This window comes from Haemorhous mexicanus, chromosome 1 (assembly GCF_027477595.1).
Source record: "Haemorhous mexicanus isolate bHaeMex1 chromosome 1, bHaeMex1.pri, whole genome shotgun sequence".
Lineage (NCBI taxonomy): Eukaryota > Metazoa > Chordata > Aves > Passeriformes > Fringillidae > Haemorhous > Haemorhous mexicanus.
The window spans coordinates 46,301,224-46,321,188 of NC_082341.1; the positions used below are offsets into that span (position 1 = coordinate 46,301,224).

Genomic DNA, 19,965 nt, shown 5'->3' on the forward strand with positions numbered 1-19,965 from the left:
AGGCTATATAAATTACTGAATTTTGGGTTTTAGAATAAATGTTAGGAAATTTCTCAATTTCCATGTAGAAGTTCAATAGATACTAATTGACTTGGTGAGTTTTCACTCATGCTGTTACAAAATGTTATAATATTAAAATGTATTATGCCATTCTTAATAGTTCTTTGGGTCAAGAAACCTTAATTTTGTATCCTGTATTTACAGCCTAGTATTTAAGAGTATAGAATTTATCTGAAAATAAGAATGTGAAAAACTGAAATTGACTTGTAAACCACTGATATCCATTTCCTCAAGTCTTGTAGTTTACGTTTTAGTCACAATTTTCAAATGGCAACAGAATTACTGGTTTACAGATATTTATTTTCTTTAAGGCTGTTGGTACTTGTATATTTAATGCAATGTCAGACATGACCCTACTCTTACAGTATTTTAACATGAAGATGTTGTTTTTAATTTCCAATTTTCTCTTCCAGTTTCATAGCAGGTATCCTAAATATTTGAAGCTGTCATGGGTTGCAAGTCTGACACATTTATTCCTGACCTTTCTTTCTTAACTGAAAAAATTTTCTTGCTGTAAATCAAATGTAAATCCTGTGATGCAACTCCTACTTTCTCTCAGGGTATATTTGGATAAAGCAGCTTGTGTCTTTACTCTTCCTTAGGAGCCAAAGATGCTGTATTAGTTCTTCATCTGGTAGGATTTAGTGTTTTCACAGGGTTCGCTGGAGCTGCTGTGCTTTACCCTGGCTCATCAGGGCGGTACATTTCTGCAAGACATGGTGCATTGGTTTGCCAGTGCTTCCAAAACTGCCAGGGAAACCGCAACTCTCCTACTTAGAAATGCAGCCTTTTTTTTTTTAATTTTACTCATTTACTTTAGTAAAGGGAGGATAGCCTGTGTTGCTGCAAATTTGATGCACTTTTTATGGGGCTTGGATTAGAACATGTCTTTTCAAAATAGAGCAACTCCTGCATGAAGGTAGTCTGTGCGCACTGTTGGGAGTTGATGTGCTGCTTAAAAACATGTGCTTCCAGAGCCCAATGGATGAGTATATGGATTTGTTTGCTAGTGGTGTTCCAAGGAGGGCTGTGAGAAAAAGATGCAGCTCAGCTGTGTACTGTATTGTTAGCAATGCACTTACTGTGTGGTCATTTTTTGCTGTGGAATAGTGACACATCCTCCAGTGTCCTGACCACAGCTATTCTGAAATAAATGTTCCTCAACCTATTCCACTGCAAGCCACTCCAGCCGATACTACTATTACTACTACTAGATTATACCTCTCATCATGGTTTAAATGTAGGCATTTAAACATATTTGAAGAAAAAGCTATAAGTAATTGTGTTGTCTAATGAATGGCTCATAAAACAATGTTGAAACATACAAAGAAGATGTTATACCTTGCATCCTATAATTGCTTGAGTAAGGCGTGTTATTGGACACTGAGAATCCCTGTGTTTCCTTTAATAAACATACTGTATTTAATAGCCCATCCAAAAAAATCAGCATGTCATTCTCTGTGGCAAGCTAACAATCTTCATAAGGTTTGTTGATTTTGTAAAGTTATTTCATTCACACTTAATTACTTTATTACAAAAATAGCTCCCAGTAATCTGATCTTTAATAAAAATCACATTATTTTCTATGTTTTATGTGGAACCAGTTTTGCATATTTTGTGGTCTAAATTAAGTCAAACTTTTTTTCAAGATGACATAAGTAGTAGAGAGAATTCATTAAAGCATAATCAGCCTTCTAAACAATAGTAATAGTTTTCTTTAGCAAATGTTTCTTGAAGTGGAAGTAAAGACTATTTTAGTTTTATATGTTCCGGTCAGCTAATTTATCACCTCTTTTCCTCAGTTATGCAACAGTAAATTTGTTTTGTTATATAAACCCTACATTAAGTGTTGTCCATTTTCATCAAGGTGGCTGTGCTACAATCCCAGAGTCTGATCTAGAGGAAAGGACCATTATACCGGGTTCCACAGCGGTGTTCGCCAGTCTTGGGCAGACCACAAAGCAGAAATCCAAGCCTGGTAAGAAAAGGAAAATTATCTTATTTCACTTAGAGGTGTACAGCTCATCTTTTCAGAGTGCTTGTGGACATATGAAAAAAATGGCATATATTTCAGCCTTTGTTGGTATAATTTCTTGCTTTTCTTGCTACAGTAGTACAATGTGTAGGATTCTGAACTTATTCAGCTTCTTCTGTCAAGAATGGCTCAGCTGTAAATAACTTCACAGTTCAAAGGTTTTGTGCTGCATAGTACTTGAATGAAATTCTCACAGGTTTTATTCATGATCTCTTCCACAGAGACAAAATGAAACTGTGGGCATTTTGGTGTAATAAAGGTTTTTTTTTCCCTGTGGTATGGTGGTTATACTTTGTGCTAGCTGATTAAAATATGGTCATTACTTATCTTTTGTGGGGAGACTTCCTAGAATTTCAGAAAAATATTATTGGATATAATAAAATGAAATTATACTCCTATAAAATATGCTGCATACAGTGATGACATATTTTCTGGAAAGACTTCTTGCTGCCGGGAACTGTGATATAGTGTTAACATATTTTAAAAGCAGCTCTGTAAAGTACTGCCCTGCAGTTTAATAAAGTGTCTGGTAAATTCTCAGGGTTTGACTATAGCAATTTTGCTTGCTAAGTTGTACCTTCACACTTTTTTTCCCTTCTCCTTGACTGATTTTATCCTATAATATTTATTATAAAGAGTATTTGAATGTTGCTTGTAAATCAGAAGTCTTCATTATGGATGAGTGTTGAAGTTAAGAAAAGCAGCTTAGAGGTTGCAACCAACAACAGTCAAAAATAACTGCAAAACCCAGTTAATTCTGCGTTTAAAAAGCATCCAGCTGCTTGTTTTCCCAGCTAACTGTAGCACAGACAGGCAGGTAGTTGGAATAGATAGTTAATTTCAGTAGCAGAATTTACATAAGGAAATTTCTAATAGTGGGCAGGAAAGAAGGATATCTAATGCAGCAATGTATAATAATGCCATAGTGTAACTTAAAAATTAGTACCTGCTTACAAAAACAACCTGAAAAATCCCCTGAAGGACTACAGCTCTGACTTTTCTAGAGTGCTAATTACTTGTGGTCCTCATGGACTTCAGGTCATTAGAAGAAGAGAGCCTGTCAAAGTTGACATAAATATAGTTTAACCTTTGCCATCTGGATATATTAAGTAACCTCCTGGTAATGGAAATGTATATCATCTCTGTGATGTGGGATACAATCCTGATAAAATTCCAACTTCAGGCAATTAGACTACTAAATCACAAACGTATGGCAGGTTATATCTCTTTGTCTGATGCTCCAGTCTTCTGATCAAGCACATATTAGTTCTTCAGTAGTTAGTGTTCTCCTATATTTAAATAACCTTATTATTGAAATGGCTAGCATGAGTGGAAAAGTGTAGAAATGTATTCATGAGCTCCAGAAACAACAGCATGGGGACCTGCATATCCTAGTGCAGGTCTTAGCCCATGATATAAATTGAGACTTACGTCACATAGCTGGCTGTTGTTGCTTTGTAACTATAAAAGGCAGAACGAAAACTTTGAAAGCTTTTTAAAAGTCTTCAGGTTTACAGCCATGTGTTATCCGAGTGAGTTTAATTCATTCATGGTAAGAATTGACTGCCATCTGCCAGCTAGTGCTGCAATATAGAGAACACCTAGAATATCTGCCACCGAGCTGTCTGGAAATTCTAATTGCTATGAGTGTAAGAGCCAAGGGAGCTACTTAAACCTGAAGGTAACAGTAGGCATGAAATCACAGCCTTTCAGTGTTTTTCTGTACATGATATTTTTGGACTGAATTCTTGATCAGGCACCACAGACTGCAGCAAGACCATGGTGATTACAAAGAGCCCTCAAAGAATATTTTCTGTGTCTTATGTAAGTTTGTATTTAATTTAACTATGTGCAGTAAATGAGAGAGGAAAAAAGAACAAGTTAGAATAAAATAATTTTTCTTGATATATCTTCCTTCATTTCCTAATGGAGTTCAAGATTCTCATGATAAGTTGAAGGTTGGTTGTTTGATGACCCTAGTGACCTAGTGGGTCGCTTCCAACTCTGGATGTTCTGTGATTATATGATAATGTGTTGCATGAGCTGTGCAAAGAAGTGAAGGAAATGAGGGACTGAGATCTGGAAGAATGTTCAGTGAGAAACTGTGCTGTAGGGCATCATCCTGTCACAGACTTGCAAATTATCTCATGCAAAGTATTATACTGAGACTTTCCAGGCAGCTGATAAGCATGTGAGCGAGACTTTTGGCTTTACTCGGAATAGTTACTTAGGAGAGCAGAAAATGACATCTAGTAGTCATCTACAAGTCTGTGCAAGGACAGAATGAGTGGTTTTAGCCCAATCATGGAGTCTCCTTGGAAGGGGAATTACTGGATTTATGATGTTTTCTTTTAATTGCTGAAATAGTTCTCACTGGGTTGGGTTTTTTTTAACTTATTTTTTTCTAATGCAAGTATATTGTGATTTCATAGTAAAGAATGGGATCACATTCATGATATTTGGAAGCTAATGGTATTATTGCAGTTGTAGGAGTAGATACTTCTAGGTGGCTTTTGCTTTAAGTAGGTACAAAATACTCCCTTAAAGTTCTCTGTCCCAGTGAATAGAAAAGAATTTGTCCATTTCTCACCACCTCAAGACATGGAGTCAGTGTGGATTGCATTGGGATGAATAACGTTAGCATGATAAATCCCTGCTAATTTTGTTCTTGCTGTTTTGGTTAGAAGGAGGACAGAGCAGCATATATTGCATATAGACTGCACAAGCCTAGTGGAGAGTTTGAATGTAATTTGAAGTTCACTTGTTATGTCTTTACTTTTTCCATGAGCTCACAGCTATAATACCAATGCTGACCTCTACTGCAAAAATCAAAAATATGAACATAGTGATTGTAGACTCCACATAGGTACTGCAGAATTCCGTTCTCTTTTGATGCACTCTTCCTGCTGTCTTCTGTTTTCTTTACGAGTTTTGAATTCCTAACCAGAGTTGCATCTGCTTGAGGGATTTGATTTTATTGAGAAGTTTTCATGTATTCTAGAAGGTAACAATTAAAAGAGATTTGCAGAGCTCTGCTTCTCAAGCTCTCACTTGTACTAGAATATTTCTGATGGATTTAATTGAAAATATGGTTTGTCACAAAGAGGTATAAAGAAGTTGTTGTAGGCTTTTTTAGAGAAGTCTCCAAGAAATATGAGAAACTGCCTTAAAACAGCAATTAAACTGTGCTGGTGGTGAGCTTTAGGATGTAATAACATACACATATATCAGTATATAGTCCTTAAAGTAAGTATTTTGAACTCTTTGTATGCCCTGTGCTGCATGCTACTTACTATGAAAGAGAACTTCCTAAGACCATTTTTTCCAACAAATATTCCTACTGATTATTTTACACAGAAAGGGTCTGGTTGTCTTTTAATGAGTAAAGAATTTTATGCTGGTAAATCATGACTAACTTCACTAAATTGATGGAAAAGCAGGTTAAAAGTTAGTATGAATGAAAGAATATTTGGCTTGAAAAATGAGTCTTGATTTTTTTGGTTGTTGTCATTGTTGGTTTTTGTTTGTTGTTGTTTTTGTGCGAAAACATTGCGCTGAATACATTGTAATTTCCTTACTTGTTCAGGATTTTACAGCACTGGAAGTCAGATTTGTCAAATGTCGTGACATGCAGGTATTGGAATTTTCACAACTTGTAAGACTTGATTTTCCTGGCAGAATTTTTCATCTAAGATCCTGTAAACCTATTCTGTAAATGATCTATCTAAACAACAACAAAATCTTAAAGATTTAAGGGAAATATTTGCCTGACTTTGCCATGATAATTCAGAATAATTGTCTCTTCCTGAGACAGCAGTATGTCTCAGTATTTACATTTATTGTTTAAACACAAATATTTCTGAGAAGCTATTTATAAGACAAAATATTTAGCATTTGGATTTGCTACTGTGCTTCCACTGTTTTTGTTAAATTCTTTGTATGTTGCTGGCATGCAAATATTTAGATGGCTTAAAGATTAAATTTCAAAGTTCTCATCATCTGTGATTATATTTAGTAAAGTAAATAAACTTCCATAGTTTAATACTCAAAGCATCTAGGACCAAAACCTGTGTCAGCATTTATATTTATGATTGGGATAGATTTTTAACTGTCTTTAGTTTGAATCTGGCTTATTATTTTTGATTAAATAGGCATCTATACATAGACAACAGTGAGGCTGAGCTATAAACTACAGTAAGGCAAGATATTCTGAGTCAGATTTTAAAAACACCCTCCAAAGTTGCACCCAGACATTGTACAACTGCATGTCTTCAGTGTATTTTATTTATTTTGTTACTTTTCCTCCAGCATTGGATGGTAATGTTCATGTCGATTTTGAATGTGCCAATTAAGAGTATCTTTCAACTTCACCCTTCTAATCAAAGATTGCTGTTTTAATAGCCTAGACAATTTTAAGAACTATCCTATGGTTCCAGCTCACAAAGATGTTTACTTGCACTAGGTTTTTAATAAACAAATTGAAACAATTTTCCTTTTAATGGTCTAGGGACACATTATATTTATCTATGTGCCTAATTTTTCTTATTAATACACAACTGTGTGAAACTGCAAACTACATTTGCTAAGTAGCTCATCAAAAAGTGATGTAATATAGGATGAAATTTTGTGATAGTGTTTCATGTATTTGATTTTAGAAAGGAGTACTCTTAAACACTTGACTTTCTATAAAGAGTTATAGTAAGGAACTTTTGGGTATGAATTGCTGCCAACTCTCCCCTGAGTCTTTTTATTTTTGTGCTGAACTGTTCTTAATATTACTTCTTGCCCACACATATGAGGAAGGGTATATCTTGGAATTTGTTTTGAGGAGTGCCTAAATTTGCTGTAAAAACTCTAAAATAGGTCTGTGAAAGATTTCTATTTTCTCTCAGACATATATTGTCTATGTATTGGACTAATAACTGCCCTAAATTTTCAACATGCATGAATAAGGTGCAGATGGCCTTGCTACTGTTATTGTAATTATTGTAATTTGCTGCACTAGTAATCGTTTGGATACTGACATTTTTGCCAATTACAGCAAAAGTATTTGCAATGTACAAAGCAATTCACTTTTCCAGGTTAGACAGTATAATAGGACAGAAATCAATTGTACTACTAACTGTATTGTACATGAGATAAATAAAAGGGAAATGTTTAAGTTAGGCTAAAGATAATTAAAAAAAAAAAAAGTCATTACTGTCTGGAGAGGGGTTTCATGCCCATAGTGAACTTTCTAAAAAATCAGCTGAATGAATCAGTACTGTTTGCAATATAGGCTTTTCAGCTCTTCATGGCTACAGTCTTGAACCTGAACTTCTGTCTGAAGTTTGGTTATTACACTCATGGCATGAGTTTTTTAACAGACTTATTTTTTAAAAGTCACGAAGGCCCAATTAACAGGTCTCATCTGGAGGGGTAATTGTGGTGCTGACAGTTTGAGTATAGTTTCAAGCATTTTGACAAGTGAGTTGCAGCACAATGTTTGGTCATTGGCTAACAAAGAATCCTGAATTAGAAACAAATCTATCTGTCAAAAATGCAGAAACTTGTGATGGCCTCAGGTAAGTGAAAGCTCCTTCAGACCTAACCTCATTAGTTGCTCACTTAGGTATTTCCCACTGATGTATTGTGGTATTATGAGACTAGATCCTTGTTTCTTTCTGTGTGGACATTGCTATGCAATAGGAAAGATACCAGGAGCCTGCAGCTGGGCCCACCTAATACTTTAAAATTGCTAAGCTAATTGTTTCCACGAGAAAAGGTGCAAAGAAAATCACTGGGCTACAAAAAGCCTATTTTTCTGGAGAGAGTTGAAGAGATTTATGGAGATTTTCTTTTCCACAGAGTCTGTTTTTCTAAAGAGCACTACAGCTTAAGAGATTAATGTGAAAATTCCTTCATTAAGTCAATACCAAATGAAGTACAGTTTCTCTTTTAGCAGGAGCTTGTATATACATCTCCTCTGAAATGTAATATGGCACATGAGAACACAGCAAGTCTTATATATGTTGTATTATTTGCAGATTCTACTATATTATAATGTATATTGCCAACTGCAGTAACAGAGTAAAGAGATCAGTCTCTGTGTTTGCCCCATACCAGCAGTTGTTATATTGTTTTACAAACTGTTTTCATTCAGAGGTTAAAAAAGTCTCTGATTAATTCTGCTTTGTTTCATGACTGGCAATGTAACAAAGAATTGAGGGCTGCCTTACACTCTTCTTTGTGGGTTGTCTCAGAATTTGCTGTGACATCACAGAAGAGAGCTAGGAAATGAACAAGTCATGGTATAGAGAGCCTGACCCTTTTCCTTCAAATTTGGTGGCTAATAGAATTGTTTGTGTAAAGTGTTTTGTTATTTAATGGAGAAAGAATTCAAAGGCACTCTTAAAATTATTAGGAAAAGATTGCTATTGCTGCAGTTAGGGAGCAGAAAAGAGTGATACAAGGCATAACAACATATTCGTGGTCATATTCAAAGCTTTCTGGAATCTCTCAAAAAGCCTTTCCTTACTTTTAATGAGACCTGAACATGAGAAATCTTGATGGGTAATGGCAGGTAAGGAACACACAAAAGATAGGTTGAGAAGAGAGGGCATGCTAAATATGAAACAAACCCAAAAATAAAATCTAAACATATTTTTAGGAATTATGATTAGGTTTTGTAGGCAAGAAAGGGGAATTGTAGCACAGTGAAAGGAACAAAAAAAAAAAAAAAAAAAAAAAAAAGAGACGTTTAAAAGGTTTTTTTGTGACTAAATGTTAGCTTTCACGTTTCCTTGGCTGTTTTCCTGCATAGCTATGAGCTTAAGAGAAGTAGATGATTGCCTGTCACTCGGATTCACTCATGCACTTGTCATCTGCAAGTAAAGATGGGCAGGAAAGAAACTAGTCAGGCTTCTCTGCTGTTTGCTGCTGCCTACTTTTCATATGTGTTAGTGCAGAGTAATACTCCATTTTTTAAATGAGATTTTATAAGACTTCTTGTGTTGCTTTTGTTTCCTCACACCAGTTATTTCCTCCACTGCATCAAGTGCTGCCATTTAAAGTGCACACTACAAATATGCCCAGCATTCTGTATTTTTTTTTCTCATGGATTTGCACTTCTGGCTACTGTTTTCTTTAGCTTGGGTGAAGTATTTTTACTGAACACTCAGTAAAACTTGTTTCTCAACACATGTGTTTATCTACCTAATGCATTACAGGCTCTCCAACTCTGCAACACAAAACTTTGTACCTAGTTTTTTGTTTAACTGGAAAATTTTAATTTTTGTACAGAACATGGATAGCTTGCATTTTATTCGTTCTTTGGACTAGTGCATTATTCCTGGCTTCACTTCTTTTGTCAGATCTTTGTTGGTTTGTGAGATAGGCCACAGATATCTGTGCTACTTTCTTGACATTATAGAATAGTATCTGTAGAATTTACATTCTGCTGTTCATTCTTTATATTTATTTGTGTTAGATATTAATGGTTCCTTTGTTGATGTAAGTCTTTGAGAGCTATAAACATTTCATGCTGCTCTTATTTCTAATGAGGTGTTATCATTAAAAAAAAGAGAGAATAAAAGGACAGAGACACTCATCAATATACTATTTGAATGCCTGCTCAAAATTCCAAGCCAAGAAGAATTTAGGTACTGCCAGGCATATTGAATCCTGCTCAGGTTTTCATAGCCTGGACAACACAGTTGGTAGACAGACACTTTTGGCTTCTGCCATCCATCTTTGTATAAAAGAGGTAATTAAATCAGAGGCATTCAATAGCACAAAACAGAGCCAAGCACTCCACTTTAAGATCTCCTCTTCTGCTGAAAACCAGTACTACAAATTTCAGGAGATCCCAAAAACTCACTGAATACTCCAAGGAGGAGTTTTTCTGATGCAGAAGCTCGGAATTGTATTACTTTTATATAATACAGTAAGTCAGGTTACACTTAGTAAGGGCTGCTTTTATAAAAAAACTGTTTCACTACCTGTTTTAGAACCCTGAAGTTAATATTTTTATAATCATGTGATATATCAGATGAGTATTAGTTATTTGTTAATTCCAGGATGAGCCTTTAAAATGGTTTTCCAGGTCTTTTTTTCCAGGTTTTACAAAATGCCAAGACTCACTTTATAGCTTGTCAGCATTGACCACCAAATGGAGATTAGCTCTAGATCTTTAGGAACTGTTTGCTGGAAAAAAATGACATTGTGGAGGTGTTAGAGGTTATTTTCCAAAATATCTTCTTTTAGAAGTAATTTTAGTGTCTTGCGCCCCTTTCTCCCCTCACTGTTCCAGGAGGCAGCCATCCATATTATGAGCTAATGGCTTAAACGTTCTTCAGAGAAAGGAAAATAGGACTGGTTTTGAGGTACAGGATTGCATGAAAGCACCTGAAACTGCAAGGATCAGTTCTCTCTCCCTGAGGACTGACTCTGCAACCCCCTGAAAAATAAGGGATTTGAATGGAAACAGTGACTCTTATTTAAAGAACTGCTGACACGCCTCAAAAGAGGGAGCACATTCCCACATGCTTTTTGTTGGAGAATGTTACTGGAACTGCAAATAGGTTTTCCATGTCATTTTGTGAAAATTATCAGTGCCATTATAAGCCACTTTGGAGTTTTGCTAGAGCTTTGAATTGTCGCAGAAAGGATATTATTGGTAATATGGATGATGTGTGTTGCCAGTTCACATCATCTTAGTTAAATAATATTGTGAATAGTATTGAAATATTTCTGAGGTTGAAGTCATGATTTTTTTCCTCTTAATTATTGAAATGAAATAGTCAAAGTGCTACTGCACCCTCAAGGTTCTACCACTCGCAGCTTTTCTATAGAGGCAGTGTGATTGCTATGCTTGTACAGGAAAGTGATACTGTGATCCTGGTGTTGATATGTCTCAGAAGAGGCTTTTACCCCAAATTCCAGTAGTCTATTGTAGATAAAAAATTTTCACACTCTGGTGTGCTGGAGCAGTACACATTTTAGTCATGCTGGCTGTAATTCTTAAAACTAGTTACTTAAAACAGACACTAAAATGCTTATTTTGCATTTGTATGCCGTAGTGTTAGGAACTCTTCCACAGTTTTTAAATTCTTCACTTACTTCTCCGGAGTGAATATATGCCTAATCCACATTCTACTTGTAAAATAAAATCTTATGGGGCCCCATCCCTGTGTGCTGTCACAACCATCATAGCTGACAGACTCTCATGAACTCCTTGGTTCTTGAATTGGTTCTCAGTGCCTGTGGTTGTGAGATGCAGCATATGTGACTATCTTTTACCTAATACTTGAATCTATCATATTTTTAACTTAAGTCACTGTAGAATTAAGTGTAGTAGTTATTGACACTTTGACTGTAGTTAATGCAGGTCTTTTGATGTCTACTGATCAAGGGATAGATCAATTGTAATGACAGAATTCAAAAGTCAGGCTTCCAGAACTGATTCAAGTTCACCACACTGATGAGGGTGATTGGATGAGTTTAAGGAATTGTTTAGTACCCTGGGACAAAACAATGTTACACTTAGGAAGGTTTCCATGAAAGGGACAAGCAACAGCAGAGCAGTAGCCCTTGTTATTAAAATCAGCACTTCCAACAAGGCAGTGCTTATAACTTACCCAGAGGTAAGCAGTTATTTTGTCTCCCTCATCAAATATTTATCAGCCATCGCTGCTAAGCACATTCTAGTTCTGAGTTATTTTGTATTGTTATACTCCAGAGAGTATCCTCTCAGCTTTTTCACCTGTTAGAGTAATTGTCTTCCTGTGGTTGGGTGTCACCCTCACCAATTTAGTATTAAGCCTACTGAAGTATTTCCAAAAGTAGGGTATGAGGCTGAAGTGGGAATGAATGAATGAAAAACTGGGTAAGTGCTGAATTTTGTAATAACTACTGGAATATACAACCAGATGTACTCCTGCTGCACGAAGCAGCACATGAAGCAGGTGTGTCTTCCTGGCCTGTGTTAATGTATGTACCCATGCATCAGGGTTCCCTAAGCAGTAGGTCAGTGCACAAAGCTGAATAAGTTTAGAACTTTGGAAGCATAGGCTGGAAGTAAAAATAGTCTGTATCTTCTAGGACAGATTTTGTGTTCAAAGTTTCATTCTCTTTTAAAGGAAAAATAGAAAGGTGTTCCAAAATGTTAATCAGAACAGGATATGATCTTTAGAGTGGTGTTAGAGCTAGGTCTGATTCCTTTAATGGTACCCCCAAAATGAATGCATGATATCACTTAATGAAGACACATTTATTTTATTAGTGTCATGTTATTTTACAGCCCACATTCCCTCACAGGACAAGTGTTGGGCTGTTGAGGTGCTGACAGACAAGGTGAAGCACAAGAGAAACCCTGTAGTTCCTTAGCTTGCTCAGTCTCTAAATAGAGTAAAAAATTTTGTGGCACTGGTAGGCTACTTAGTTTTCCAGCTCACTGTGTAGTTACTATCTAGCAAATAAAATATTACTTAATAAAACCTGAAGTCTTCATTTCGTTGTCTTTAAAATTTCTTTTGGGCCCTTGCCCTGTAGAAGGCTCTACAATTATGAATTGAATCATAATTGAATTGAATCAGTGATTTATTTTTTTAAAATGTATTTTGGCTCATAGATGTCACAGGTGACTTCAGATCTAATACCTTTAGTGTGATGGACAGGGTGATGATCTGGTTAGGACTATGCAATACCCCAGCTATGTATTAGCACCCCAGAGAATTACTACTTTAGAAGCTAGAAGCTAAGTTTGTTTTCTGAAAAATAGCCTTAGCAAAATGTTGCAGCTTGGATTTTGATGTGATCTCAATCCCATTCAAGGAAACCTTAAATAGAAAAGCTAGGAGTAAGAAATAGTAAAATTATCTGCATTTAGACAGAGTCAGAGGTCTCCTTTGGCTCTATTTATCAAGAAAATTTTGATCTTTTCTAGCTTTATTCTGCTGTGTATATTCCAGCAAATGTTACTTTTTTTTTGTGCTTATGAATACCAACAATTTGTCACTTTGAGCTTGGCAACTGCTGTCATTGCTGGTGAGAAAGATGAAAAAGGGGCAAGGTAAGAACAGGGGATAGAAGACAACAGCACAGTAGAAAATACATTAAATGTACCACATCACATGGGTATTAGTTCTCTCCCCTGTAGTCATAATTCAGTAAAGCTTTTGATTGTGAAAGGTGTGATTAAAAACATGTGCATGCTTTCCCCTGGGCTGCACTGCTAGCAGTATTAAACAAGCAATCACTGCAACTGTTCCTTAGGTCTGTTGCAAAACATGCCTGAAAAGACAACTTCTGCAGTACTAGGGGTAGCTAACCCAAAATTAGACTGGTTGTATCCAAATGAGCTACAGCCTAGAGTGGGGAGGTTGCCATGGCTTTATCTTCTCATCCTCTCAGCCACCAAGTGTTTCTTCATTCACTGGTGGCAGCACTATTTATAATGATCAGGTGGTAAGGCAGCTTTAGGGAGCTGAACAGATGAAAATTTCAAAATGTGGTTCAAGTTGTTTTTTTCCTATCCTTAATCTTTATCCATATAGTTAGACCATCAAAAGGACAGGTTATTGTCTTGTGGGGTCAGTGAGCTGTAATTATGTCCTCAGCTGCAAAACTGCTAGTTCTGCTGTGGGGAAGGTTGGTATGTGCATCATGATGTAGGGGGAGAGCATGAACATCCCTGTGGCAGCAGGCCATAGCTATGTCGAATTAAGTATAAAATCTGATTGCCCTCTAGCTTTTGACTTGATCAGCCATCTGAATCATTCACCTCACAGTGGCAGGAGCCTGAGAGCTGGGCCAAGGAATAAGGGAATGGGGAAGCCACAACTCCCTCACCTTATGTTAGCCTATGCTGTCACAGTAGGTAAAGCACAATCAGACTCTTAAATAGGAGCATTGAGAAAAGAACCCAGAATGCTAATAGGATATTTTATGTGTGCCATGCCTTATTAAGTGTAATTGTGAGTTGATTATTCTGAGTTCTCTTACCTAATGAACCTGTGCTAGAAGTACCAGGTTATTTTTATGCCATGGAAGGTGGTTTGTGTATGATGGGGAGCCTCTTCATTCTTGTGTTCACAGGCCATTGTGCCAGAACTCATTTATGCTTTTTCCTGGCAATTTTCTCACAGCTCTAAAACTGTGGATACAGGACCTAATCCAACAAAGTTTTTAAGCGTGCACTGCCAAGCATATGTAGCCTCCCTGGACTCACAAGGGAGTATAGTAGGCAAAGTGAAAACGCCCTCTGGTCTTTCTATATCAGCTGTACTTGGTCCTTCTTGGAGTAAAATTGGTTGTAAGAGTGAAAGAAATGTCATGTTAGGACAGCTGCTTCTCTAATTCTCCTTAGTATTTCCTTGGTTTTGTCAAATGGAGAATAGGTCAAGACTTCATCATGAACATGTAGCTAAGCCAACACATAAATACCCTTGAGCAGCAGTTTTAACATTTTGAAATATTTATAGCTAGCAGCTAAATTTTAGGATAACAAACTGTTCAAGGTCTGTGTTAGTTCATTTTCTGTAAAATACAATTTTTTTCTGGATGAATTCCAGATGTTTGAGCATGGACTAGAGATCAGTCTGGAATGGTCTAAAATTAAATACCATTCGTTCTTTTCCCTTTGTAAATAGGACTTTTCAGAGAGGCTTTTTGATAAACACAGTGTAATAATGTGTAATAACAATAAATGGGACTAAAAAAAATTGCATTTCTCTTGCTTTCTGACAATTATGCTCTGACTGAAAGTCATGTATCACATCCTGTGTTTCAGTTCCTTTTCTGGATCCTCAATATTTGATATTTACCATCGTGTAATACCCCATGGCCTATATTGTATTCTCTAATGCAAAGATAAACTCAAAAACTGTTATCGTTTGATGCTGGCTTGATGTCATGAAAATGTATTCTCTGTGGTGTCTACTGTGAGATGTGATCAGAAATAGAGCAAAGCAGGCTCCAGCTTAGGAATAAAGGAAAAAAAAAACTTTATTAACTTACAATATCTAAAAGAAACACACAGAACTCAGAATTAAAACCTTCCAAAAACATTCCTCCTCCCCCCACAAAATTTCCCACACAGCAGTGAGACAAAACCTTAGCTTCTCCATCAAGTTACCACCCTTCAGATCTCCAACATTCAGTGCATCACCACCCTTCTGATAATCAAATCTCAGTTCATAAAGAACAGAGGAATCCCTCATGTAGCATAGGCTTCCCCAGGAAACACAGTTGAAACCTCTTGTGTTTCATTGTCACATGTGGCACTGCCCAGAGAATATTTGCCATTGTGACCTCTTCCTTCCATGTCCAGTGCTCTGACCACTGCACATGGACTAGGGCGGCTTCTAGGGTTCCCCTTTTAAGGATGCTTTGCCCAGTTCCAAAAAAGCCACAGTCACTCACTTTGGGGACACCTGTCCCCCCCAAATTCACACCCCGGGGCCAAGGGGTCTTGAAAACAGAGATCTTCTTCTTCCCTGAAGATGGAGCACCACCCTCCTCATCGTCTCTGTTCACGCACTCCTTCACATAACATCACTGCACTCTATTGGCTCCAAGCCATTGCCTCCCCCTAAATGCAGTCTCTGTGTCACAGGAAAAAGTAGTTCTGTCCATGGCTATGCAAAAAAAGTCCAGCCAAAGCCACTCCCTCATCTCCTTCCACCTAGGATTCCTCTCAACTCTTCTGACATCTTTCACTTGCACGGACTTTCATCACACTTGCCCATTTCCTGCTATTCCATCTCTACCTCTTCTCATTCAGATCCAGAAGGATCATTATTTGTAAGGTTTCCAGCAACCAAAAAGGGATTAAAATCCTGGACTCTGCCAGCCCAGAACTCACCCAGGGCTGCCGGGCACCTCCTTGCTGCACCCCACCTCTCCCTTCCCAGTCACGGTGGCACAGGCACAGGCTCTCTATCTCCGAGGAGCGGGGGGGTGTATGTGGGGGTGCCTGATGCTTCTCAGTGTTCCTCCACCCTTCCATCCTGCGGGGGCCTTCACCCCCTTTACCTGTCCAAGGCCCAGACCTACCTCCCCCCAGCCGCATGGCTTCCCCTCGCCCAGCCAGCCCGCAGCTGGGCAGGGCAGGTCTGACCTCTTTCATCCACAAAACCAAGAGACAAGAGACCTTTCCCTGGGAGTTCTCTGCTTTTAGCCCCCTGTGTTCTCAGAGGCGTATCCATGTTCTCAGGGGACACACCAGGTGCCAATATTCAAATCTGAGCACTTATTGGTTTGACCACCAAACTCCCAAAAAACTCACTTCCTTTTCAAACCAGGACAAAAACATAAACTGTTTCATCAAAACTGATTCCTTTTCTCATTAAGTGATAACCCTTAAGATCTGTATTTCATATCTGTTCTTTCTGTTGGTCAGCTTTATTTTGAAATTATGCCCCTTCTACTCCCACTTTCTTGTTTTTATTGTCCAAACTTGGAGTCATTTTCTTACTGGAGAATATTCAATTCTTTTCAGTGCTCAGCTTGTAATATTCAGTAGAGATGCTGAAGGTTCTAGCAATTACTGGTAGTTGTGAAGGTGGTCAGGACTCCTGGATTTTCTGTCCAGATATGATGGCTGCTCTGTAGTTCTGTGGTATTGTAGTCTGGATTTTATTCAGAAGAATTAAGTAACCATGTCTGTGTGTGTTGCGTGTTCTGAATTGTAAAGAACAATCATAGGTGGCAGGTAAAACTTACTATATTACATTTAGAGAAAGGTAATTGAAATAAATGCAAGATTTCAATAGTTTGCTCTGTGATTAGAGTATGTTTTCCCCTAACTGTATTTTGTCTTATGTGTATTTAGTAACCATTTGTTTCTTCTTTAAATTCAGGATCATTTCTTAGGCAGTTTAGGTCAATGGCTCTCAGAGTTCCCTACCTGAGGGAGCTGAGCATTGCCTTTCAGTTCTTATTGCTCAAAAGAATAATTCTCTGCCAGGTTCATTCCTGAACTTCTCCAGAAGTGTGAATAAGCACTAATTGTTACCAGCAGGAATTTACATAGGCAGCTACAACTAAGGCAACAAAGGTCTTGGTCTCAAGCTATTCCAGAAGCACCCCTCACAGGTTTGTGTGTAAAGCTGATTTTGTTTCCTCCTAAAATCAGGTTCTTGGTTATTTGCAGAATCACAGAAGAGAGGTGAGAGAATTATATAATATAATTGTAATAAATAATCAAAAAGTAGCTAACTGAAATAATAAGTACCCATGCAACTCAGTCTAGAAAACCAGAAAGAGTTTCCAGACTTATTTCTGTAAAACAGCAGGAAAGCATTTGTGGAAAAGATGGTAACAACTGAAGTTTATATAGGAATTTGAAAATTATTATGAGATAAATTAGGTGTTGTAAACAGTTTTCTAATTCTCAAAATAATCTGCCTAAATCACTATTTAAAACACAAATGATTTTTTTAACAGTTATTTTGTCTTGGAATTATCTGTAGTTTCAGTACTACTCAAAGCCCTGTAGTTGTGGGAGAAACAGCCTATTAAGTTTTGTTTGTTTTTTTGTTTTTAGTTGCAAAAAGCAACCCGAATGCTAATGTCTCTCATTTTCAGAGTAGCAGCTTTGAGACATACTTGGTTCTTATGTCCCAAAGGAAGGTGGAGGGGGCCCTTTCTTAACTGCCAGTGAAATATTCTGTTAACTCTTCAAAAACGGTTCTTTAATAGTTGTCTTCTCACCATTATCTCCTTGCACAGAAAAATAGAAGTTGGATTTGAGTTTCTGAGTTAGGTTTTTAAAGCCATTTTAGGTCTTTGGAATGTGATTTTGCTTTATATGTATTATTGTCCACATTGCATATCCATGGTGATATGCTTTGTTCTCTATTTTTACAGCAAATGGGATGAGTTTTAAAATCTGCAATATGCATTAGGCAATGCTTGTTGCCTGATTTTGTCATAAGTAACAGTTTTAGGGGAGACTGTTCTTGGCAGGCACTGCTTGAAGTAGAATTAACAGGCTCATCATGATAGAGCTCCCAAGAGATCTTCTTTCTTTGTGCAGATATAAAATAACTGACAAAACTTTCCATAAGAATCTCTGTATAGACTTTCCTTTGTTTTGTGAACCTCTTTTCTCCCAGAAAAATATCTGTCTCTCCTAACTGTTCGTATCCATTTGTCCTGTGATATGACACCTCTTTCCACTTGCCATTCCAATGGAAGCTGGAATAGTTACTTTTGAGTTGTTCTGAGGAAAAATTTGCCTCATGTTGAGATGAACTTCCGAAATTTGTAAAAAAATTTCCTTTAATTTCTAGCACAGATTCACAGTCAGTAGAAAAGGGAATGTCTTGGTAATAGATTCACCTTTGCTGAAGTGGCAGAATAATTCTGATACTGGGATAGTGACAAGCAAACTGATTTGTCAGGTATTCTGATGATGTAAACATTAGCACTGGACAAGTAATTTTGGCATAGACTCAAATCTTTTGTCAGCTAAGGTTGGGCATATTAGTTTTGTTAAAGGGTAGTGTGCATTCAGGTGAGATCAGAAACAGTCTATCATGTTGTGAACAAAGGAGCCTTAGTACAGGTCAGTGTGCTGAATAGTAATGCTTTAAAATTATTAGATCATAAATTTATGTGGAGATAAAATAATATTGAACATTTATGAAGTCCAGTTTTTTAAAGACTGAACAAACTCTGAATCCATTTTCAGTTTGCTTAAGTCTTGTCCTGTATAACAGACACCTGTCAGCAACTCTTGGTTTATCTTGGGCCAGTAAGGGATAACAGCATTATATGGAAATATTTTTGAAAACCTAAGGAGCAATTCAGCTAAAATTTTAATAACAAAATGGAGAAAAATATCTTCAAGTGTCTGCTCCCCAACACTTCCATTCAGGAAAGTGTGTTAAGACAAAGCTACATTACAAATTTGGTATTCTGCTCTTTATTTCTTCCATGCTGTTTCAAATCATTGCCATGGTTTTAGATTATGTGTCAACGACTAGGTATTTAATAGAAAAGGCAAAAAATGGTAGCTAAGTACCTGCAGGACATTTGACTGGAGTGGAAATACAGGACTACCAGCAATGGCAGTGCAATATCAAACACAAGTTTGTTTGAGTAAAAGTTATTAGATTGATCCAACACAAAAAGGGTGCCAATAGGAAAGTGTAAACTTTTCCACCTTTGGAGGATATGCAGAGATCTGTAGTATGCTTTAATGGTGCACTTGAAATGTGAAAGTATGTTTAGCCAAGTGCATTACTAAGTATGTGGTAAAATAAAGAAAACAATGCTAAACGTGTGTGTAAGGCACTGCTACTTCTTATGCTTATGTGACTTGACCCCCTACTTATGTCCCTTAAATTCTACTGAGCTCACAGCAGTGGAATGAGGCAAAGCTGTCATTATCTTATATTTCATTCATTAAAACTTTAAACAAAAATGTCTTACTAAATTATGAACATTTTAAATCTCTTCTGGAATGAACTTCTGAGTTATTTTAGGTATAATTTATTATTTGAAGGTTTGTGCCTGTGTAGTTTTGAATTCAGCATCAGGATCTGTATAAGATTTATGTAGAGCTACTCATATTTAATTGGAATGTTTATCCAAATATTCAGGTTATTTACTTAATCTATTAGATTTGGCAAGAAGCAGACTTTTGCCTTCTCTAAAGGTCAAACCTAGTAGATACCTAGCATTTTAAAAAGACAAGAAGGGAAGATAAGTTTCTGCTGTCTCCAGTGAATCCAAAGGTCTGAGTTTTGTTCCATTGACTTCGGTATTCAGTATAGCAAAGCTAGATGGCATAATATTTTCTTAAATTATTTTGAATATTGCTATTGTAACACCAATATGTTCAAGATTCTTCATATGACTGATAGGCTGTCTTTTAAATAAAA

The 19,965-nt window shown here is 36.9% G+C and overlaps 1 protein-coding gene across 4 annotated transcripts in view; it reads left to right on the forward strand.

Annotated features, from left to right (window-relative positions):
- The window catches only part of BBS9 (Bardet-Biedl syndrome 9), a 288,879-nt gene that overhangs the window by 171,814 nt on the left and 97,100 nt on the right, over positions 1 to 19,965 (forward strand). For all 4 annotated transcript variants that reach the window (XM_059848492.1, XM_059848478.1, XM_059848470.1 and 1 more), the window contains one exon: positions 1,928 to 2,038. In XM_059848492.1, the coding sequence (XP_059704475.1) occupies positions 1,928 to 2,038 (111 nt within the window). The remainder of the gene's footprint in view (positions 1 to 1,927; positions 2,039 to 19,965) is intronic.